Source organism: Scyliorhinus torazame, chromosome 11 (genome assembly GCF_047496885.1).
Source record: "Scyliorhinus torazame isolate Kashiwa2021f chromosome 11, sScyTor2.1, whole genome shotgun sequence".
NCBI classification, from domain to species: domain Eukaryota; kingdom Metazoa; phylum Chordata; class Chondrichthyes; order Carcharhiniformes; family Scyliorhinidae; genus Scyliorhinus; species Scyliorhinus torazame.
In genome coordinates, this window is record NC_092717.1 from 175,144,462 (window position 1) to 175,169,490 (window position 25,029).

Here is a 25,029-nt window from a genome sequence, read left to right on the forward strand (position 1 = left end):
TTGCTCAGAAGGGAAGGGGGGAGAGGAGCAGAGCATTAGTAATTGGGGACTCTATAGTCAGGGGCACAGATAGGAGATTTTGTGGGAGCGTGAGAGACTCACGTTTGGTATGTTGCCTCCCAGGTGCAAGGGTACGTGATGTCTCGGATCGTGTTTTCCGGGTCCTTAGGGGGGAGGGGGAGCAGCCCCAAGTCGTGGTCCACATTGGCACTAACGACATAGGTAGGAAAGGGGACAAGGATGTCAGGCAGGCTTTCAGGGAGCTAGGATGGAAGCTCAGAACGAGAACAAACAGAGTTGTTATCTCTGGGTTGTTGCCCGTGCCACGTGATAGTGAGATGAGGAATAGGGAGAGAGAGCATTTAAACACGTGGCTACAGGGATGGTGCAGGCGGGAGGGATTCAGATTTCTGGATAACTGGGGCTCTTTCTGGGGACGGTGGGACCTCTACAGACAGGATAGTCTACATCTGAACCTGAGGGGCACAAATATCCTGGGGGGGAGATTTGTTAGTGCTCTTTGGGGGGGTTTAAACTAATGCAGCAGGGGCATGGGAACCTGGATTGTAGTTTTAGGGTAAGGGAGAATGAGAGTATAGAGGTCAGGAGCACAGATTTGACGTCGCAGGAGGGGGCCAGTGTTCAGGTAGGTGGTTTGAAGTGTGTCTACTTCAATGCCAGGAGTATACGAAACAAGGTAGGGGAACTGGCAGCATGGGTTGGTACCTGGGACTTCGATGTTGTGGCCATTTCGGAGACATGGATAGAGCAGGGACAGGAATGGATGTTGCAGGTTCCGGGGTTTAGGTGTTTTAGTAAGCTCAGAGAAGGAGGCAAAAGAGGGGGAGGTGTGGCGCTGCTAGTCAAGAGCAGTATTACGGTGGCGGAGAGGATGCTAGATGGGGACTCTTCTTCTGAGGTAGTATGGGCTGAAGTTAGAAACAGGAAAGGAGAGGTCACCCTGTTGGGAGTTTTTTATAGGCCTCCTAATAGTTCTAGGGATGTAGAGGAAAGGATGGCGAAGATGATTCAGGATAAGAGCGAAAGTAACAGGGTAGTTATTATGGGAGACTTTAACTTTCCAAATATTGACTGGAAAAGATATAGTTCGAGTACAATAGATGGGCCGTTTTTTGTACAGTGTGTGCAGGAGGGTTTCCTGAAACAATATGTTGACGGGCCAACAAGAGGCGAGGCCACGTTGGATTTGGTTTTGGGTAATGAACCAGGCCAGGTGTTGGATTTGGAGGTAGGAGAGCACTTTGGGGACAGGGACCACAATTCGGTGACGTTTACGTTAATGATGGAAAGGGATAAGTATACACCGCAGGGCAAGAGTTATAGCTGGGGGAAGGGCAATTATGATGCCATTAGACGTGACTTGGGGGGGATAAGGTGGAGAAGTAGGCTGCAAGTGTTGGGCACACTGGATAAGGGGGGCTTGTTCAAGGATCAGCTACTGCGTGTTCTTGATAAGTATGTATCGGTCAGGCAGGGAGGAAGGCGTCGAGCGAGGGAACCGTGGTTTACCAAGGAAGTGGAATCTCTTGTTAAGAGGAAGAAGGAGGCCTATGTGAAGATGAGGTGTGAAGTTTCGGTTGGGGCGATGGATAGTTACAAGGTAGCGAGGAAGGATCTAAAGAGAGAGCTAAGACGAGCAAGGAGGGGACATGAGAAGTATTTGGCAGGAAGGATCAAGGAAAACCCAAAAGCTTTCTATAGGTATGTCAGGAATAAGCGAATGACTAGGGAAAGAGTAGGACCAGTCAAGGACAGGGATGGGAAATTGTGTGTGGAGTCTGAAGAGATAGGCGAGATACTAAATGAATATTTTTCGTCAGTATTCACTCAGGAAAAAGATAATGTTGTGGAGGAGAATGCTGAGCCCCAGGCTAATAGAATAGATGGCATTGAGGTACGTAGGGAAGAGGTGTTGGCAATTCTGGACAGGCTGAAAATAGATAAGTCCCCGGGACCTGATGGGATTTATCCTAGGATTCTCTGGGAGGCCAGGGAAGAGATTGCTGGACCTTTGGCTTTGATCTTTATGTCATCATTGGCTACAGGAATAGTGCCAGAGGACTGGAGGACAGCAAATGTGGTCCCTTTGTTCAAAAAGGGGAGCAGAGACAACCCCGGCAACTATAGACCGGTGAGCCTCACGTCTGTAGTGGGTAAAGTCTTGGAGGGGATTATAAGAGACAAGATTTATAATCATCTAGATAGTCAGCATGGCTTTGTGAAGGGTAGGTCATGCCTCACAAACCTTATTGAATTCTTTGAGAAGGTGACTGAACAGATAGATGAGGGTAGAGCAGTTGATGTGGTGTACATGGATTTCAGCAAAGCGTTTGATAAGGTTCCCCAAGGTAGGCTATTGCAGAAAATACGGAGGCTGGGGATTGAGGGTGATTTCGAGATGTGGATCAGAAATTGGCTAGCTGAAAGAAGACAGAGGGTGGTGGTTGATGGGAAATGTTCAGAATGGAGTTCAGTCACAAGTGGAGTACCACAAGGATCTGTTCTGGGGCCGTTGCTGTTTGTCATTTTTAATCAATGACCTAGAGGAAGGCGCAGAAGGGTGGGTGAGTAAATTTGCAGACGATACTAAAGTCGGTGGTGTTGTCGATAGTGTGGAAGGATGTAGCAGGTTACAGAGGGATATAGATAAGCTGCAGAGCTGGGCTGAGAGGTGGCAAATGGAGTTTAATGTAGAGAAGTGTGAGGTGATTCACTTTGGAAGGAATAACAGGAATGCGGAATATTTGGCTAATGGTAAAGTTCTTGGAAGTGTGGATGAGCAGAGGGATCTAGGTGTCTAGGTGTCCATGTACATAGATCCCTGAAAGTTGCCACCCAGGTTGATAGGGTTGTGAAGAAGGCCTATGGAGTGTTGGCCTTTATTGGTCGAGGGATTGAGTTCCGGAGTCGGGAGGTCATGTTGCAGCTGTACAGAACTCTGGTACGGCCGCATTTGGAGTATTGCGTACAGTTCTGGTCACCGCATTATAGGAAGGACGTGGAGGCTTTGGAGCGGGTGCAGAGGAGATTTACCAGGATGTTGCCTGGTATGGAGGGAAAATCTTATGAGGAAAGGCTGATGGACTTGAGGTTGTTTTTGTTGGAGAGAAGAAGGTTAAGAGGAGACTTAATAGAGGCATACAAAATGATCAGGGGGTTGGATAGGGTGGACAGTGAGAGCCTTCTCCCGCGGATGGAAATGGCTGGCACGAGGGGACATAACTTTAAACTGAGGAGTAATAGATATAGGACAGAGGTCAGAGGTAGGTTCTTTACGCAAAGAGTAGTGAGGCCATGGAATGCCCTACCTGCTACAGTAGTGAACTCGCCAACATTGAGGGCATTTAAAAGTTTATTGGATAAACATATGGATGATAATGGCATAGTGTAGGTTAGATGGCTTTTGTTTCGGTGCAACATCGTGGGCCGAAGGGCCTGTACTGCGCTGTATCGTTCTATGTTCTAAGTTCTGCTGCAGACGGCTGGCAGTCGCTGAGATCAGTCAGAATTTCCACTTTCTTGCTTCCATATGGCTGTTTGAACAAGGCAACCATTTCAAAGGGCTTCAGCCAGCTGTAACTGGGTTTTAAATGGTGATGTGACTAATACAACCTGATGAACAATAGAATTGGTCCCGAGAAAGTAATTTTATGACGGGGAGTGCTATTAAATTATTGATTTGTAGATTTTTTAATTAATATCTTTAACTTTCAAATCATACTTACCTTCTACCTTTGCCCCATCTGTTTTCCCCAATCTTTCATTTGCTCCATGTAGAAATTTATGAAAGTGATTTTATTTAACTGTTTTCTGTTTCCGATGTGGGTGGCTGAAAATTATTTAAATGTGATGAGCTGCTTGCACCCCCTGATCATATCACTCCAGCTCCATGCTATGAAAATGTAAAGAACGCTGCAATCAGTTCCAGTACCACTGCGTGGCGGTGAGATTCTCACCAGAGAAATCGTCTATCTTTTACTGAGACTTCCATCAAGTTCAGTGGCAAGCCTCCTTGTTTTGCCACTGACTGTTGTATCTGGCCCACGGTATGTACTTTCTGTACATACGACACTTAAGAGTGCAGTTTATTTCAAGGTTTATAATGAAAATTCCTCCTTTTTGGACAAAGTTATGAAACGATATCCACACTTTAAAAGAATACAAGAACCTCATCTGCAATAGTTGTAAGATGCAGCACTCTAGCACAGTGGGTAGAACTGTTGCTTCACAGCGCCAGGGTCCCAGATTCGATTCCCGGCTTGGATCACTGCCTGTGCGGAGTCTGCACGTTCTCCCTGTGTCTGCGTGGGTTTCCTCCTGGTGCTCCGGTTTCCTCCCACAAGTCCCAAAAAAGACCTGCTGTTAGGTGAATTGGACATTCTGAATTCTTGCTCTGTGTACCCGAACAGGTGCCGGAATGTGGTGACTAGGGGCTTTTCACTGTAACTTCATCGCCGTGTTAATGTAAACCTACTTGTGACAATAAAGATTATTATGCTGGAAAGTGAATAACACAGGTGTGCCCCTTCATTAGCATGGTGGCTAACGCTGTTGCTTTACAGTGCCAGGGTCCCAGGTCTGATTCCCGCTTGGATCACTGTTTGTGCGAAGTCTGCATGTTCTCCCCGTGTCTGCGTGGGTTTCCTCCGGGTGCTCCGGTTTCCCCCCCACAAGTCCCAGCAGATGTGCTTGTTAGGTGAATTGGACATTCTGAATTCTCCCTCCGTGCACCCGAGCAGGCGCCGGAGTGTGGCAACTAGGAGATTTTCACAGTAACTTCATTGCAGTAAGCCTACTTGTGACACTAATAAAGATTATTATTGTCTACCAGGTTAGTCTTATCTATTTTTTAAAAATAAATTTAGAGTATCCAATTTTTTTTTCCAATTAAGGGGCAATTTAGCGTGGCCAATCCACCTAACCTGCACGTCTTTGGGTTGTGAGGGTGAAATCCACACAGACAAGGGGAGAATGTGCAAACTCCACTCGGACAGTGTCCCAGGTCCGGGATTTGAACCCATGTCTTCAGCGCTGTAGTCCAAGTGCTAACCACTGCGCCATGTGCCGCCCTAGTTTTATCTATTTTTAATGTTATACATCTATTTTATATTCTTATCCTCTCCCTCTAGTTTGCACCTCTGCATTTTGGCCAGCCCACCGTTCTTTGCCTTCGGACTCAAGTCCCAGCCTACCTCTGCACTCCAGCACCGAGCTCCCATTTTTCCTCAGTATTTTCCCCCCAACGTAGTGGTGTACTTTAGAAATTTTCTGCATGCCATTTGTAGTCTTTTGCAATATAGTGTGTCACGACTCCATATTTTGCCCCCTTACTCTTCTGTGGCTCTTTTTTGGATTTTCTATTTTTTTCTTGCCTTGCCTCTGGACCTACATTTCAATATTTAATTTGGCTATATCATTAGTGAACAAAGTAGTTTGCTTAAACGATAAGAGAGAGAATGATGTATCTGTATTTTGAAGGAGTTGGTTTTTAAAATATGTAGACACATTTAGAATTGTTTTTTAAACTTGCATATTAAAACGTGCAGGGGGTAACATCATTTAAGTAGACACATTGATGACAAACCAATTTATATTCGCAGAATTACTGTAAGAAATGCCATGGGTGATCTCTGCTAAAATGTTGAGTGAGTCTTGCTGTTTGTAACATGGCAAATAATTTTGACATAGGCTATAACCATGTTACTTCTAGTACATCTTGCGCTTATGTTCATACACTTACTAATATATTTCTTTTTCAGTTAGATGGTACTGTGGAGTTGTGTATCACGCAGTTTCCCTCCTAATTCGGGTTGCCAGTCCTGACCAGGTCCTCTCCCATTCCTAACTACTGTCTGAGAAAACATTTAACTTAATTTTATTGGAACACATTGTTGTGTTATGTTATTGCTAGTAACATAAGCTGCCCTTGATGTAGGCTCTGCTGAAAGTTGCTCCAGACTCGGAGATAAGTTTAACGTATTTATTAAACGATTAACAATGCTCTTAAATGAGTTAGACACTCTACTAATCTGCCTCTAGTAACTCAGTCAATTCTGCTAACTATACAAGCTTGCTCTCGACCATGTGCTAGGGTGTGATGTTGCTGATAATCAACCCTGTCCTGCTTTCTTGGTTTCTGCCGGTGGAAGAGGCAGAGCCCTGTGTGCCTTGTCCTTTTTATATGGGTCGTGTAGTGCCCCCGCGTGGTAATGCCACCTCTGGGTGTCCTGATTGCCCATTGGGTGTGTCCTGTTCTAATGACCCATTGGTTGCGTGTCTGCATGTCATGACATCTCTGGTGCTCCCTCTAGTGATTACTTAGTTGTAGTGTATTTACATTAACCCCTTGTGTATATAAAGTGATGCATATCACTACACACATCATATATTGGATTTCATTTATCTATAAAACATTGCAGCTCCAGTAATCTGCAGGCCGACAATCATAGAAATGATCCTAGGTAACTGGGCTAATAGATCCAATTCAGGTGGGAGCTATAAAATAAATGGCAGCACCATCAGGAACATAGAGACACAGAGAGGTCTGGGTGTGCAGGTCCACAGGTCCTTAAAAGTGGCAGCACGACTTCCGGTGACGGCGGGCGGGAGGCAGCCGCGCTTTGGAGGGCTCCCATTCGGGAACGGCATTGTCGGGGGTTAACGCCCGGTCCTAGGGCCAGCGAAGGCAGTAAAAGTCGGGAGACAGCACCGAGGACGGGAATGTCAAAGACCAGCAAATAAACGGCCGTGAAAAAAGTGTCTGAAAGTCCGTCGGGGAGTGGAAAGGTCACCGTGGGGTCAGGAAAGAAAATGGAGGCTGGAGCACCAGGGGAGGCCGCATTGCTTACGGCTGAAGAAATAACTAAGGTGATGGCTGCGGAATTCGAAAGGCAGTTTGCAAAATGCACGGAGACGGTGAGGAAGGAGATGAGGGAGGTTTTGAGTGCGCTGGTGGAGGAGGAGATTTCCCCGGTGATGACGGCGGTGGCGAGCGCAGTGGCGGAGGTGCAAGAGCAAGGGGAGGCGCTGAAGGAAGTGGAGGAGACGTTATTGCAGCATGGTGATCAACTTGCCTCGATGGGGAAGGAGATGCGGACGGTGATGGACATTAACAAGGAACTGCGAGGAAAAATGGAAGACCTGGAAAACCGATCCAGGCGACAGAATTTGAGGATTGTGGGGCTGCCCGAAGGAGTTGAAGGACCGAAGCCGACTGAGTATTTTGCCGCGATGCTGGCAAAACTATTGCGGTAGGGGGAGGATCCCTCCCGATATGAACTGGATCGGGCTCATCGGTCATGGAGGCCTGTACCAAAGGCGAGTGACCGCCAAGGGCAGTGACTCTGTGCTTCCGTTGGTACAGTGTGAAGGAGAAGGTCCTGAGCTGGACCAAGCAGAAGCGGGTGGTGCAGTGGGCTGGAGTTGGTATACGTGTATACCAGGACTTTATGATGGAGCTGGCAAGGAGGCGGGCTGCCTTCAGTGAAGAGGGCACTGTACATTCGCACGGTGCAGTGCGGCATTGTATATCCAGCGAAGCTGAGGATGACTTACAAGCTCAGGGACTTTTATTTTGGAACGGCGGAAGCAGCGGAGGAGTTTGCGAAGGCAGAAGGACTGGGGCAGAACTGACAAATTGAGAAATGGCCATGTGCCGATGTAACCTCATGACTGTATTTTCTTCTTTTTTGTTTCACTGCGTGCGGGTGTAGGGGCTAAAGGAGCCAATGTTGTATATATTTGGACAAGGGAAGGGATGGGACTTTCACTCTAAATGAGGGCTCTTTGGGGTGTAGGTGGATATGCGGGGTTTGTGTGCTAAAAGGGGATCTCTGGGCTTTCCTAGGGCCGGGAAAGGGACCTGGGCGGGGGCCTCCACGCTGGCCGGTTTAAGCCGGTCAGTGAACGGGAGTGAGGTGGGGGGAGGGGCTGCGGCCATCGGAGCCTGGCAGAACAGGGTCCGAGTGGTCTAGCCGGGGTGGAAAGTTGGGGGGAAGGAATCGAGGTTGGAAGGAGAAGTTTTACAAGAGGCAGTGGACAGGAGGAGCTGGAGACTTTGGGGGGGGGGGGGGGGGGGGGGGGTGTACAACTCTTGGGTATCATGTGCGGTACTCTTTCAGAGGCCGAATGGCGTTGAGTGTAGGGGGGATGGGGGAGTGGACTCTATAGGTCAATGGTGACCATGGGCGGTCCCGGACTCCTTTTTCTTTTTCTCCTTTGTTTTTTGTTTCCACCGTGGGAGGGTTTGGTTTATTGGATGCATATATTGACAGGTGGGCCGTTGTTTGGGGTGGTGGGAGGATGGGATCATTGGTATTGTTAAGGGGATTGATTTTGTATTTGTTACCATTTACTGTTTGTGGGTGGGGTGTAAAGTTTTGAAGGAAAATGTGAAAATGGAGAATAAAAAATATTTAAAAAAAGAAAAAAGTGGCTGCACAAGTGGAAATGGTGGTAAAGAAAGCATGTGACATACTTGCCTTCATAGGACGGGGTATCGAGTATAAAAGTTTGAAAATTATGTTGCAGTTATATAGAATGTTGGTTAGGCCACATTTGGAATACTGTGTCCAATTCTGGTCAATGCACTGCCAGAAGGAACTGGAGGCTTTGGAGAGAGTACAGAAAAGGTTTACCAGGATGTTGCCTGGTATGGAGGGTATTAGCTATGAGGAGAGATTGAATAAACTGGGATTGTTCTCCCTAAAGGGATGGAGGCTGAGGGGCGACCTGATATAAGTTTAGAAAATTATTAGGGGTGGGGTATAGATAGGGTGAACAGTTGGAAGCTTTTACCCAGGGTGGAAATTACAATTACAAGAGGGTACAAGTTCAAGGTGAGGGGGAAAAGGTTCAGCGGAGATGTGCGAGGCAAGTTTTTTTTACACAGAGGGTGGTGGTGGCCTGGAATGCACTGCCAGGTGAGGTGGTTGAGGCAGATACGTTAGCGACCTTTAAGACTTATCTGGATAGGCACAAGAACAGACTGGGTATAGAAGGATACAGGCGGTTGGTCTAGATAGGACATGTGATCAACGCAGGCTTGGAGGGCCAATGGGCCGGTTCCTGTGCTATCTTGTTCTTTGTTCCAATCCAGAGGCCTGAATAATTAATGAGTTCAAATTGCACCATGGCAGAATGAGAGTTTGAATTCAGTTTTTTTAAAATTTGGAAATAAAAAGCTGGTATCGGTATAAGTGACCATACAGTGATAAAATTGTCATAAAAGCCCAACTGTTTGACTTCCGGTAGCGTGGATGAGCAGGGCGGCCGCAGCAACAAGAGCTCCCACCAGTGGCCGCGATTCACGGCGATTTCGGGGAAATCCCCGAGTCTTCACGTACCCCCCGACTATCGTCGGCCTTTGGGGCCGTCACGTGCAGCCAGCGGGGCCAGTTTAAAAACCGGCAAAGAACCCCGCGCGGGTGTCGGGGGCTGAGGCGCTGGGCCCAGCGCGGCGTCGAGGTCAGAGCAGCGGGGGCGGAGCTACGAGGAGGCCGAGGCGGCAGGCCCGAGGCCAGAGCACTGTTGGGTGGGTGCTCCACGTCGGATGGCTCCCACCTAGGAGGAAGAAAGAAGGCTGAAGCCTGGTCCCAGGGGAGCTTTGGGCGAATGCAGAGGAGAAAGAAAGAAGGTTTAAGGAAGTTTGGTAAAAGGTATTTTTTTCTCTCCCTTTTTTTTTTCAAAAAAAGAATAAGTCAGATTGATGAAGGACAGGAGGGTGAAGGGGGAGAGAGGAGAAAAGAAAGATGATAAAAAACAATAAGCCGCTAAAGGATGCAATGAGCAGCGTCGAAGAAAGGAGGAAACGCGGGTTCGCCGCTAAAGGCGAAGACAAGCAAAAGTGTTGACAGGATGGCGGAAGCCGAACTGCAAGGCGGGGCCGCACTACTTACGGTGGAGAAGATGACCGAGGTGATGGCGGTGGAGCTGGAAAAACAGTTTGTGAGGCACATGGAGGCCTTGAGGAAGGAGACGGCGGTCGTGTTGAAGTCATTGGTGGAGGAGGCAATCGGCCCGGTGAGGGTGGCGGTGGCAAAGGCATCGACCGAGGTGAGAGAGCAGGGCGAGAAGATGAAAGAAGTGGAGGAGGCCGTGTCACCACACAGCGACCAGGTCACCTCGCTGGGGGACGAGCTGCGGAGGGTGGTGGAGGTTAACAGAGGACTCCAAGCAAAGCTGGAAGACTTGGAAAACCGCTCAAGGCGGCACAATTTGAGAATTGTGGGCTTGCCCGAAGGGACAGAGGGCCCAAGGCCAACGCAATACTTCGCTAAGAAGTTGGCGGAGCTGATGGAGGTGGGTGAGAGCCCCATCCTGTAGGAGCTAGACCGAGCTCATCGGTCATTAAGGCCGAAGCCCAAAGTGAACAAGCCGCCAAGGGCAGTAATTATCTGCTTCCATAAGTTTTGCTGAAGGAGAAAGTATTAAGCTGGGCGAAGCAGAAGCGTGAGGTGCTGTGGGATGGTGCTGCGGTTCGGATCTACCAGGACTAGACGGTGGAGTTGGCAAAAAGACGGGTGGCGTTTGGGCGAGTTAAGGTGGCTTTGTACAAGAAGGGGGTGCGATTATGGTATGGTGTACCCAGCGAAGTTGAGAGTAACATACAACGCCAAAGACTTTTATTTTGAGGCGGCTGAGGCGTTCGTGAGGGCAGAAGTCTTGGGACAGACGTGAAGAGCGGAACTGGAAGAGAAACTGTGGACTGTGTTTGAGCAGCTGGAAAATGTATAAATGTTACAACTTTCTTTTTACTGATTTGTATTGCAATTTACTTCTCTTTGCATTGTTACAGAGTTCAAGTTAATGGCATTCTGTGTTGCGACGGTTAAATGTTATGTTAGTGAATTGTAGGGGTTGGATTGTTGGGTTTGTTTTGGTGTTTCTTTCTCTGGGACTGGGCAGAAGGGGGCGAGAGGTCTTGGCGGGGGGGAGCCACCCGCGCTAGCTAACTAAAGTCAGTTAGTGAACGGGGGTGAGGTGAGAAGAGGGCTGCGGACGTTGGAGCCTGGATAGCAGGCTTCAATGGGCCTACGAGGCGAGCGAGACGGGGGGGGGGGGGGAAGAGATGGATGTTGGGGGATGTTTTTGTAGGGGGGGGGGAGAAAGGGGTTCAATGTTAACAATGGACAGGGGCGGGTCAGGCTTATGGGGCAAGGCCCGGTGGTATGGTGATGGTGGATAAGAAAGGTGGGTGGGGGTGTGAGAGACCCCCAGTAAGGATAGTCACGTGGAACGTGAGAGGGCGAGGAGGTTCGGTCAAGAGGTCAAGGGTACTTGCGCATCTTAAAAGTTTGAAAGCCGATGGAGCAATGCTGCAGGAGACTCACTTGAGGGTGAAGGACCAGGTGAGACTTAAAAAGGGCTGGGTTAGCCAAGTGTTTCACTCCGGATTTGATAGACGGGCTCGAGGGGTAGCGGTGTTGGTCAGCAAAAGGGTACGCTTCCAGATGGAGAAGGTGGTGGCAGATCAGGGGGATAGATATGTGATTGTGGCAGGGGCGCTGGAGGGGAGATTGGTGGCACTGTTAAGTGTATACGGTCCCAATTGGGACGATGTGGGATTCGCGAGGAAGGTGTTTGGGGCCATTCCCGACTTGGACACGCATGAGCTGATTGTGGGAGGGGACTGGAACTTGGTGCAGGAGCCAAGGTTGGACAGATCACGGCCGTGTTCACTGGTCCCATCAGGGGGGGGGTGAAGGCGCTGGCTGGGCTAATGGTGGAAATGGGAGGGGTGGACCCTTGGAGGTTCCTGCACCCAAGGGAACGGGAGTACTCGTTTTTCTCAGCGGTCCATAAGGTATACTCGCGGATCGACTTTTTTGTGGTGGGGAAGGCTTTGCTGGCTGGAGTCAAGGGGTCGCAATTGCAGTGTCCGATCACGCTCCACATTGGGTGGATATGGTGCTGGAGAAGGGGGTAGCGCAGAGACCGGGATGGAAACTGGATGTGGGGCTTTTGGGGAACCAAGTGTTCTGTGAGAAGATTGAAATGGTAATTAAGGAGTATGTAGGTTTCAATTGTACAGGTGAGGTGTCGAAGGCAGTCGTCTGGGAGGCTCTAAAGGCAGTGGTGAGGGGTGAGGTAATTTTGTTTGAGGCCAGGGTGGACAAAGAGAGGAGGTTGGAGCGGCAGAGGGTAATAGATGAGATGTTGGAGGTAGATAGGAGGCATGCAGAAGATGGGGACCCAGTGAAGCTGGAAAAGAGGAAGGAACTACAGGCGAGCTTCAACCAACTGTCCACCAGGAAGGCGGTGCGCCAACTGAGACGAGCAAGGGGTGCAGTTTATGAACATGGAGATAAGGCGTATGTTAGCAGGTCAGCTCCGGGAAATTCTTCAGGTGAGGGATAAGGCAGGGAAGTTGGTGGTGGCTCCAGTGCTGATTAACAAGGTTTTTGAGGAGTTTTATGAGAGGTTGTACAAGTCAGAGCCGTGAGATGCAGGAATTTCTAGATGGGTTGGAGTACCCGAGGCTAGGGGAGGGGGACAGGGCTACATTAGGAGCAATAGTGGAGCAGGAGATAAAGGATGCGATTGGGAGGATGCAGACGGGGAAGGTGGCAGGGCCGGATGGGTTTCCGGTGCAATATTATAAAAAATTCAAGGATAGATTGACACCCCTGATGGTGGGGATGTTTGAGGAGGCGATAGGGAAGGGGGTGTTGCCGCAAACCTTGGGGCAGGCATCGATTTCACTGTTGCTAAAAAAAGATAAGGATCCGACAGAGTGTGGGTCGTGTCGGCCCATATCACTTCTGAATGTGGACGTAAAAGTGTTGGCGAAGGTACTGGCGGGTAGGCTGGAGGAGTGCCTCCCGAAGGTGATAGGGGAGGATCAGACCGGGTTCGTGAAAGGGAGGCAGCTGTTTTCGAACATTGAGGTTTTGAACGTCGTTATGACACCAGCGGAAGGGAAGGAAACAGAGGTAGTTGTGGCATTGGACGGTGAGAAGGCGTTTGATCGGGTAGAATGGGGGTACCTGATGGCAGTGCTGGAGTGGTTTGGGATTGGACCAAGATTTGTGAACTGGGTAAACCTATTATATAAGGGGCCGAAGGCGAGTGTCCTCACAAATAATATCAGTTCGAGATACTTTTCTCTCCACCGTGGGACGAGACAGGGATGTCCCATGTCCCCCCCCTACTGTTTGCACTTGCGATTGAGCCGTTGGCCATTGCATTGAGAAGTTCGGGAGTATGGAAAGGAATAGTGCAGGGGGAGGGGGATAGAGCATAGGGTGTCCTTGTATGACGACGACGACTTGCTGCTGTATGTATGTATGTATCGGAACCGAGTGCGTCGATAGGAGGAACATTGGAGCTACTGCGGGTATTTGGGTCTTTCTCTGGGTACAAGCTGAACCTGGACAAGAGTGAGTATTTTGTGGTGTCTCGGCCGGAGGTGGGGGCAGGGGTGGGGGGGGGGCTGCCATTCCGTAGGGCAGGGACTCATTTTAGGTATCTGGGGGTGCAGGTTGCCTGGGAGTGGGGGAGGCTTCGCAGGTACAACATCACTAGTTTGGTGGGGAGAGTGAAAGCCGATCTGGCAAGGTGGGATGGCCTTCCTCTGTCACTGACGGGTCGGGTACAGGCGGTTAAAATTCCTGTTTATTTTTCAATGCCTACCGATTTTCCTGCCAAAGTCTTTTTTCAGGGAGATCGAGGGAAGGATTACCTCATTCATATGGGGAGGGAAGGTGGCCAGAGTGAGAAAGATGCTGCTACAGAGGGGAAGGCAGGCAGGGGGTTTGGGTCTCCCGAACCTGTTGTACTACTTCTGGGCGGCAAATGTGGAGAAGGTGCGGAGCTGGGTCAGAGGGGTTGATTCTCAGTGGGTCAGAATGGAGGAGAGTTTGTGCAGGGGGTCGGGGCTGAAGGCACGAGCAACAGCGCCGCTCCCGATAGCTCCGGGGAAATACTCAAGGAGTCCGGAAATAATAGCTTCATTGAAAATCTGGAGGCAGTTTCGCCAACACTTCGGGTTGGGTTTAGGGTCAAGGGAAATGCCGATTCGGGGGAACCACAGATTTGAGCCAGGGAGGTGGGATGGAAGTTTTCGGAAATGGGAAGAGAGGGGGATTAAGACACTAAAAGATTTGTTTCTTCGGGGTCGGTTTGCAGGATTGAGGGAGCTGGAAGCGAAGTATGGGCTGGAGCAGGGGGAAATGTTTAGATACATGCAGGTTCGGGATTTTGCCAGGAAGGAGATACAGATCTTCCCAGAGGAACCGGCCTCCATATTGCTGGAGGAGGTGCTGACGACAAGGGGACTGGAGAAGGGGGCAGTGTCAGCGGTGTACGAAGCTTTTCTGGAAGAAGATAAGGCACCACTGGAAGGGATCAAAGCAAAGTGGGAGGAAGAGCTGGGAGAGGTTATAGAGGAGGGGGTCTGGTGTGAGGTGCTCCAGAGAGTGTGTGCCTCCACCTCATGTGCGAGGTTGGGTCTGATACAGCTGAAGGTGGTATATAGAGCGCACCTCAAGGGTAAGGATGAGCCGATTTTTTTGAAGGAGTAGAGGATGTGTGTGATCCTGCTCGGCTGGAAAGCAGCCTCTCCACCCAGTGCCCTGGCGTGGACGGGGGACCTGTTGGAATACTTGACCCTTGAGACGGTTAAGTTCGAACTGAGGGGAAGCTCGGAGGGGTTCTACAAGTCATGGGCACTATTTATTATGCACTTTCAAGAAATGGATAACATCGAACATTATTTGGGGGGTGGGAGGGTTGGGGGGGGGGGATGGGGGCTGTGTATATTAAGGGTGACTATGGGTAATCCCAGATTCCTTTTTGTCATTTGTTTATGTAAACATGCGGGCTGATGTTTGGGGGTTGGTGGGCGGATGGGATTATTGTTATTGTGGGGATTGACATATCTTGCTGATTATTGTTTATTGTTGATGGGTGTAAATGCGGGAGAAAATGTGAAAAAGGAGAATGAAAATATATATTTTTTAAAAGCCCAACTGTTTAGGGGCAGCATGGTAGCATTGTGGATAGCACAATTGCCTCACAGCTCCAGGGTCCCAAGTTCGATTCCGATTTGGGTCACTGTCTGTGCGGAGTCTGCACATCCTCCCCGTGTGTGCGTGGGTTTCCTCCGGGTGCTCCGGTTTCCTCCCACAGTCCAAAGATGTGCAGGTTAGGTGGATTGGCCATGCTAAATTGCCCTTAGTGTCCAAAATTGCCCTTAGTGTTGGGTGCGGTTACTGGGTTATGGGGATCGGGTGGAGGTGTTGACCTTGGGTAGGGTGGTCTTTCCAAGAGCCAGTGCAGACCGAATGGCCTCCTTCTGCACTGTAAATTCTATGTATGTTTGCTGATATCCTCTAGACAAGAGAACTTGCCGTTCATACTCACTCTGTGCTATATATGACTCCATTTCCACATCAATGTGATTGACTTTGAACAACCCCCTGAAATAACCCAGCATGCTACTCAATTCTACTGAACCACTACCAAAAGTTCAAAACGAAAGCAACTAGGAATGGGCAATAAATTCCCACATCTTGGGAACGCAAAAAATAAAATTCTGACACTGAGCACAGGTGAGCCCCACAACCCACGATAATCAGGGAAGTGTACCAGGTCTAACCAGACATGATTCGGCCAATCCTGTACAAATTTCAGAGAAGGCCAAGTCAGCACTTCAAATCCATGCATTTCTTGGTCCCATTATGATGGCTAATTTTAGTATGGCAGAGGTTCTTGCCCCAAGCAAACACTCAAGGAAACTTGTACTTTCAGAGTCAGATGTCACGTGTGATGTCAGATGTGCGGACACTTGTGGCAGAAGAAAGACAGCACCGGCAGGAACTAGAACAAGCAGAACTTGAGAAAAGAGAACTGATGGAGTTGCTAAAAAGCCTGCATAAAGAAAACAAGCTTGCCACTGGAGAGGGGAGTAGCAAACGGAACACTAGTGCCAGACCGCTCAATCGACTGGAAAGCATCAAAAGGAAACCCAAAGAGGTCACTGTTATCTAAGAAATGGTAAGTTACAAAATTTGTGAAGGGGAACAGTTCCCTCAGATGCATCTTTAAAAATGAAATTCTAATTTTTTTTCTCTTCACCATCCAAAGTACAGAACATTTAACTGAGTGGCTCCATGCAGAATGGCAGTACTGCCAAAGTGGCTTTGTGGCAAGCTATTCTCTAATTGGAAACTGAGCCGCTTTAATAAGTAAAAAATGGAAATACCCATCAAGTCAGGCTGCATCTCTGGAGTGAGGAACGGTGTTAACTTTTTAAGTTGATGGGTTAGAACAGAACATCAACATAAAGAGTTAACTCTTACTTCTGGGATGTTCTCTGGCCCTTGTAGCCAGTACTCTCAGTTGTTTCTTGATATTACATGGAGTCGAGTGAATGAACTGAATACTGGCACCTTTGCTGATGGGGACTTCTGGTTGAAGATGGTTGTAAATGCTTCTGTCTTGTGTTTTGCACTGAACTGGGCATATCCATCGTTGAGATTTTTAGGGATCTGAGGAGTTACTCCAGTGCCAAGTTCTGGGCCAACTTCAAATTTGTTCCTTTTGAGGAGAATCCATAATTGTTATGTGACTCAGCCCCTGGGCACTGAGTCAATCACAGCATGAGACTGGAGTCATATGGGGTTTGTAGGTTCCATTCAATAAAGATAATTAGTGACCCAATTACATATTTACAACTGTAGAATCCCTACAGTGCAGAAGGAGGCCATTCAGCTCAAGTCTGCACCGACCCTCCGAACCTAGGCTCGTAAACCTGCACATCTTTGGACTGTGGGAGGAAACCGGAGCACATGGAGGAAACACACGCAGACATGGGGAGAATGTGCAAACTCCACACAGTCACCCAAAGCCAGAAATGAACCTGGGCCACTGGCACTTGCTAACCACTGTGCCACCATGCCACCAATCTGGTGGCTTTTTGACACTAGCCAATAAATTGCAAGATTAATTGAATTCAATTTCACAATTTTCTATTCTGGTACTTGAATTCATTGGTGGAGAAATTCAGTTTACACCCAAAATGGAAATGTGCAAAGATAATGGCGAAACAGCACCCAGTGTGCAGCCTGCAACCTCAGCAAATTTGTTGGACTATCTTTTAATGCTGTGAGTTGTGAGAATAAAACAGACTATAGATTCATTTACTGAGATGTTGGGGCAGGGGGTAGGTTTTGATAAAAATCTAGTGGGTGGGTTTTTTTTTTTCAAAAAAAGTGCACTTTCAGCACAGTTGATCTAATGCAAAGTCTAAGTAACCACGCAAAGAATAAGGTTCATGCAGGGAATAGCCGTAAAAAAAACAACATTGAAGTCATATTATCTGAATGCGTGGAGCATCCAAAGTACATGAAATGAACTGGTGGCACAAAATAGAGATAACTGACTTGGATCTAATCACCCGTTCAAAGATATAATTACAAGGCGATTACGACTGGCAACTCCAGAATACACAACATTTTGTAAAGACCTGCAGAATGAGTAGGGGTAGCCCTGGTAAGGGCATTAGTGAGAAAGGCTCTGAAATAAGAAAATCAAGTAAAATCAGTACGGTGGGGATTAGAAATAGCAAAGGTCAGAACATGCTGGTGGGAGCAATAATACTGTTGGACAGAATATTTAACAAGAAATAGTCGGAGCCTGAAGCCCTCCGCTGACCCCCTCAACTCGAACTTTTATTTTCTCCAACCAGAGGAAGTCATACAGGTCTCCCAGCCCGGCTGCCACCCCAGGCGGCGTATCCGACCTCCAATTTAGCAGGATCCTTCGCCGGGCAATTGGAGAGAAGGCCACAACATCGGCTCCCTTCCCTTCCAGCACCTCCAGCACTTCTGATACTTAACAAATCACCACCATTGGGTCCAGCCTGACGTCCACGCCAACAATCATAGATAGCATCCCAAACACCGCTTCCTAGTATGTCCAGCTTCTCACAAACCCAAAACATGCATGTGATTCGCTGGGCCTCATCCACACTTCTCGCACTCATCGGCCATCCCCTGAAAGAACCCACTCATCTGTACCCGATGCGCCACCTTAACCTGCATCAAACACATCCTTGCACAGGAGGAGATTGAGTTCACCCTCCGCATCGCCTCGCACCACAGTCCCCAGCCTATCTCCTCCCCCCCCCCCCCACACACACCAACTGTAAATGCTTGTTTTTATAAGAGATTAAAGGAAGTTACATGAAGTGAATGGGTTTTTACGGAACTGATCATCGACTTCAGGAAGTGTAGTACGACACACGCCCTTCTACATAAAAGGCTCTGAAGTGGAGATGGCTGATAGCTTTACGTTCCTGGGGGTCCTGGTCCACAGTCAAGAAAGCCCCACAACGTCTCTACTTCCATGGAAGCTAAAGAAATTCGGCATGTCTGCATCGACTCTCACAAACTTCTACAGATGCGTCATAGAGAGCATCCTATCCAGCTGCATCGCAGCTTGATATGGCAACTGCAGTGTATGATGAACTCAGTCCAACGCAAGCTCGCCACCCTCCCATTGATTCAGTCTACACCTCCCGCTGTCTCGGAAAGGAAGACAGCATTGGCAGAGACCCCTCACACCCAGGCTTTTCAAATTCCACCTGGCATCGTAGCCTATTCCCTCGTCGCCTGAATCCCCAAATGCCTAAACTTTTTCCGCTCTACCTTAAATGGCAACACCTCCAAATTGGCTTCCTGATCCCACCACATTCACCGGAAATACCTCAGTCTTCCCGACATTTAACTTTATATACCCGGAGAAAGCCCCAAACCTCTCCGCGTCAGCCGTGGTGAACGCTATGGCCGAGGCGGAGGGAAAAGAGTGCTCCCACGGCAAAGGCCCGCCCACGGATCGGTGAGCCCCGATCGTGGGCCAGGCCACCGTGGGAGCACCCCCTGGGGCCAGATCGCCCCGCGTCCCCCTCCAGGACCCCGGAGCCCCGCCCGTCCCGCTGGGAAGGTAGGTGGTTTGATTCACGCCGGCGGGACTGGCATGACAGCAGCGGGACTTCAGTCCATCGCGGGCCGGAGAATCGCCGGGGGGGGGGGGGGGGGGGGGGGGGGTCCGCCGACCGGCGCGGAGCGATTCCCGCCCTCCCCGAATATCCGGTTCCGGATATTCGGAGTGGATCCCGGCTGGCAATGCCAGCCCCCGGCAATTCTCCGACCCGGGGGGGGGGGGGGTCGGAGAATCCCGCCCCATATCTCTCATTTGTCCGTACACTTGCCACCGGGGATGCATACAGCAGATACACCCACGCCACAAACTTCGGGCTGAACCCAAACCTACCCAAAATTTCAAATACGTCCACTCCACCCGATCAAAGGCCTTCTCCGCATCCATAGAAACCATAATCTCCGGCGCCTGCCCCTCTGATGAAGTCATCATCACATATAACAACCTCCTGATTTTACTAGAGAGCTGCCGGCCCTTTACAAAACCAGTTTGATCCTCAAGTCCACCCCGGCGCACATCCCTCCATGCTCCCCGCCAGCAACTTAGCCAGTATTTTCACATCTGTATTCAACAACAAAATGGGCCTGTATGGATCCCCTGTGAATCCTTCTCCTTCTTTGGGATTAGCGTGATCAACGCCTGTGTCAACTTCTCTGGCAACTCCCCTTCTACACTAAACATCCCCAACAAATGTGGTGCCAACTCTGCCACAAATGCCTTAGAAAACTCTGCCGGGAAGCAGTCCGGCCTGGGGCTTTCCCCGTTTTCATCCCCCGATACTATCGATCACCTCCCTTAGCCCCAGCGGCTCCTCCAAAGACTGCCTCCTCACTTCCTCCAAAGTTGGAAACTCCAATCCATCCAGAAATGTACCATCTCTCCTTCCTCTCCACCCGCTTCGACCCTGTACAGCTCCTCATAATACCCCCTCATTTATCCTCCTGGAACTGAAACCATCTTCCCCCCTCTCTGCCAACAGTTCTTTAGTAGGAGCCCCTGGCTATCTCGTCCAGCAGCCGTCCATTCCCCGCCGTCCATTCCCCTCCCTCCTCCTACCCTGTGGGCCTTCAACGCCTCCCAGAACGTGGCTGCCGACACCTCCCCATTTGATTAATCTCCACGTAATCCTCAATCACCTCGGTTCACCAGCATTACCTGCTAGCATGGCAATACCCGCTCGAAGGCCTCCCTGCACACCCTCCCCCAACCGGTCCCTCCTTGGCCTTTGCAAACGGCTCCTAACCCACCTGAATACCACTCGGCCGGCAACCCCACCATACACACCCCTTACTCATAAAGAAAATAATTCAAAATCACAAATCACTCCCTCCCAAAAAGAAAACACCACAGATGATCCAACCTTTGCAGAATTGGCTCCTCCATCTCACACCAACTCTTAGTTCTCCTCCAGTTTATGGTCCCTTATAAAGTCATTGGCTTCTTCTGGCGTCTCAAATGTTCCTGGACTTCAAATGTGACCTAAAGTTTTGTCGGGTACAATACCCCAAACCAAATCTTCCTTCAGTACAGCACCGCCTTGGCCCTGTTGAATGCAGCACACCTCTTTGCCAGTCCGCACCAATTTCCTGGTATATTCGGACACTATTCTCCTCCCATTCACAGTCTCACTTTTCCCTGGCCCACCTTAGAATCTTCTCCCTCTCCACGAATTTGTGCCATCGCACGCCCCCTCACGACTGCCGTCCCCTCTGCAGCACCCGAATATGGCCTCTAGGTGACCTGGCTCCGCATCTACATGCAAAGCCCCCAAAATGGTGCTGAAAACTGTCCTAAACCTTTCCAACTTCGGGCAGGTACCAGAACATGTGCACATGATTCGCAGGACCCTTCCACACTGCTCACAGATGTCCTCTACCCCCTCAAACAGCCAGATCATCCTCGACTTCGTCCTACACACCACCTTCAGCTGTACCAGCCTTGCACACAAACTCGAGGCTTTCACCCTCCATAGCACCTCACACCACAATCCCTCCTCCAACGCTGCCCCCAACTCCTCCCACATAGCCATAACCCCCTCCTTGGATACGATACCCACCTCCAAATCCCTGAGGCGACCCCCCCCCCCATCTGCTGGCAGCGCCACCTCCAGCAATGAAGAGGCAGGTGTTATCGCAAAGTCCCACACCTGCATGTACCGAAAACTCTCCTCCCACGCCAACCTAAACTCCTCACTCAGTTCCTCCCAGAAACAAATCCTTCATCTCCCTGATCCCCCTCCCCTCGCATTCATCCTCCCCGGCTCAAATCCGTGAGTTCCCCTGATCAGCATTCTTCCCCGACGCCGCTCCCAACCGGAATGCTGCCAGAACTGCCTCCAAATCTTGAATGTAGCCACCACCACTGGACTCACAGAATACTTCCCTGGAGCCAACAGGAGCGGCACCGTTGCCAGTGCCTGTAACCCTGACCCCCGACACTAATCCGCCTCCATCCTTGCCCTCAGAGCCTCCACCTCCATTCTTGCCTTCAGAGCCCCCGCCTCCCTATTCCATCCCCAAACCTTCTCCGTATTCTCCGCCCAATAATAGTACATCGAATTCCAGAGGCCTAACCCCTCACGACTGCCGTCCCCTCTGCAGCACAGTCTTCCTTATCCTGGCCATTTTCCCCGCCCAGACAAACTAAGAAATTAGCCTATCCACCCACTTGAAGGCACTGAAACAAAAACCACGGTTGAATGTTCATCTTCACATAGATGATTTGGAGTTGGAGACCAAGTGCAATGTGTCCAAGTTTGCAGATGACACTAAGATGAGTGGTAAAGCAAAAAGTGCAGAGGATACCGGAAGTATGCAGAGGGATTTGGATAGGCTAAGTGAATGGGCTAGGGTCTGGCAGATGGAATACAATGTTGACAAATGTGAGGTTATCCATTTTGGTAGGAATAACAGCAAAAGGGATTATTATTTAAATGATAAAATATTAAAACATGCTGCTATGCAGAGAGACCTTGGTGTGCTAGTGCATGAGTCGCAGAAAGTTGGTTTACAGGTGCAACAGGTGATTAAGAAGGCAAATGGAGTTTTGGCCTTCATTGCTAGAGGGATGGAGTTTAAGACTAGGGAGGTTATGCTGCAATTGTATAAGGTGTTAGTGAGGCCACACCTGGAGTATTGTGTTCAGTTTTGGTCTCCTTACCTGAGAAAGGAAGTACTGGCGCTGGAGGGTGTGCAGAGGAGATTCACTAGGTTAATCCCAGAGCTGAAGGCGTTGGATTACGAGGAGAGGTTGAGTAGACTGGCACTGTACTCATTGGAATTGAGAAGGATGTGGGGGGATCTTATAGAAACATATAAAATTATGAAAGGAATAGATAGGATAGATGCGAGCAGGTTGTTTCCACTGGCGGGTGAAAGCAGAACTAGGGGGCATAGCCTCAAAATAAGGGGAGGTAGATTTAGGACTGAGCTTAGGAGGAACGTCTTCACCCAAAGTGTTGTGAATCTATGGAATTCCTTGCCCAGTGAAGCAGTTGAGGCTCCTTCATTAAATGTTTTTAAGATAAAGATAGATAGTTTTTTGAAGAATAAAGGGATTAAGGGTTATGGTGTTCGGGCCGGAAAGTGGAGCTGAGTCCACAAAAGATGAGCCATGATTTCATTGAATGGCGGAGCAGGCTCGAGGGGCCAGATGGCCTACTCCTGCTCCTAGTTCTTATGTTCACCGGCAGCACCTGGCCTGCCGACGACAGGAAGATCATCCCACCTCGACAAATCAACCATCACCCTCTCCACCAAATTAGAGAAATTCTACTTCTGAAGACATGCCAAGTCCCGAGCCACCTGCACCCCAGATACCTGAAGTGAGACGCTACTACACGGAATGGCAACCCCTCACCCCAGCCCCCCGACCCTGGAGAGGAAACCACAAAATACTCCCTTTTCCCCAATTTCAGATTATATCCTGAAAACGTCCCAAATCTTTGGAGCAAACCCTTTGTGTCCCCCACAAAGGAGCCCGGCTCTAAAGTACAGCAGCAAATCATCCACTTACAAGGACACCCGATGCTCCATGCTGCCCTCACTATCCCCTTCCACAACCCCGTGCTCCTCAACCCAAAAGCCAAGGGCTCCATCACCAACACAAACAGAAGGGTGAGTCATGGGGCACCCCGCCTCGTTCCCTAGTGCAACGAGAAATACCCTGAATTCATATCATTCGCACGCACGCTCACCATCATCTCCTTATACAGCAACTTCACCCTGCCACAAACTTAGGCCCAATCCCAAACTTCTCCAACACCACAATCAGGTAACTCCACTCCACTTGATCAAATGTCTTCTCTGCATCAAATGCCACGACCACCTCCAGACCCCTTCCCTCTGCCTGAGAAAGCACCACATTCAGCAGCTGCCGCACATTTGAAGACAGCTGTCTGCCCTTAACGAACCCCGTCTGCTCCTCCTTAATCACCTTTGGAAGGCACACCTCCAACCTTAGCGCCAGCATCTTGGCGTCTACATGCAGCAGAGATATGGGCCTGTCTGATCCACACTCCACCAGGTCCGTATCCTTCTTTAGCAGCAACGAGATGGCGGCCTGCCCCATTGTTTTCGGCAAAGCCCTCCTAACCATCCCGTCCGCTAACATTTCCACCAGCAATGGCGCCAACTTATCTTTAAATTTCTTGTAAAATTCCACCGGGTACTCATCCGGCACCGCTGTCTTCACTTCCTCTACCATGACCGGCTCCTCCACATTCTCCATTTCATCCAATCTCAGGCACTCTAATCTTCCCAAAAACTCCCTTATCTCCCGCTCATCCTGTGGTGATTCCGACTTATACAAGCCCCTATAAAACTCCTCAAACACCTTGTCAATCTGCTCTGGGGCCACTACCAGCTCCCCCGTCATATCTCAAACCCAAACTATCTCCCTCGCTGTGGCTTGCCTATGATGCTGGCCTGCCAACATACGACCTGCTTCTCCCCGTACTCACAAACTGCTCCCTTCACCCCTCTGTTGAAACACCACTTTTCCCGTGGACAGCAGTTCGAACCTCACCTGCAACTCCTTCACCAGGGACCCTAGATCCAGGTACCCCACATACCTACTGTCCACTTTCAAAATCTCTTCTATAAACCGCTGGGGCTCCTCCCTCTCCACCTTAGCCTTAAACAAAATCACCTCACCACTGCCTTCAGAGCCTCCCAAACCACCAACGGCGAGACCTCCCCCGTACAGTTGAACCCTACATACTCCTCAGTCACTTTCCCCACCCTATCACAGATATCGCCAACAACCCCACATCCTTCCTCCACCCCAGCCTCTGTGTACAGTTCTGGTCACCCTATTATAGAAAATATATTAACTAGAAAGTGTGCAGAAAAGATTTACTAGGATGCTACCGGGACTTAATGGTTTGAGTTATAAGGAGAGGCTGGATAGACTGGGACTTTATTCCCTGGAGCTTAGGAGGCTTAGGGGTGATCTTATGGAGGTCTATAAAATAAAGAGGGGCATAGATAAGGTCAACATCTTTTCCCAAAGGTAGGGGAGCCTAAAGCTAGAGGGCACAGGTTTAAGGTGAGAGGGGAGAGATACAAAAGGGTCCAGAGGGGTAATTCTTTCACTCAGGGTCGTGAGTGTCTGGAACGAGCTGCCAGAGGCAGTAGAAGAGGCGAGTACGATTTTGTCTTTTAAAAAGCATTTAGACAGTTATATGGGAAAGCTGGGAATAGAGGGATATGGACCAAATGCGGACAATTGGGGCTAGCTTAGTGGTTAAAAACTGGGCGGCATGAACAAGTTGGGCCGAAGGGTCTGTTTTCTGTTTTCATGCTGTAAACCTCTATGACTCGCATCCGTTCTTCAGCACCACATCCCACCAACGTGGGGCATGATCAGAAATCACAATTGCGGAATACTCTACCCTCTTAACACCAGCCACAGTGTCTTCCCCACCACAGAAAAGTCCATCCTCGAGAACACCTTGTACACCGGGAAAAAAACCAAATACTCACGATCCCTCCGGTGTAAAAATCTCCATGGGTTCTTTCTTCCCATTTACGTCCCGCTTCTGTTTCGCCCAGCTCAAAACAGCAC

At 49.5% G+C, this 25,029-nt stretch overlaps 1 protein-coding gene across 2 annotated transcripts in view; it reads left to right on the forward strand.

The window, feature by feature from the left end:
• The window catches only part of rnf41l (ring finger protein 41, like), a 62,969-nt gene that overhangs the window by 31,377 nt on the left and 6,563 nt on the right, over window positions 1–25,029 (forward strand). For both annotated transcript variants that reach the window (XM_072468043.1, XM_072468042.1), the window contains exon 7: window positions 15,772–16,017. In XM_072468043.1, the coding sequence (XP_072324144.1) occupies window positions 15,772–16,011 (240 nt within the window). In that variant the 3' untranslated portion in view covers window positions 16,012–16,017. The remainder of the gene's footprint in view (window positions 1–15,771; window positions 16,018–25,029) is intronic.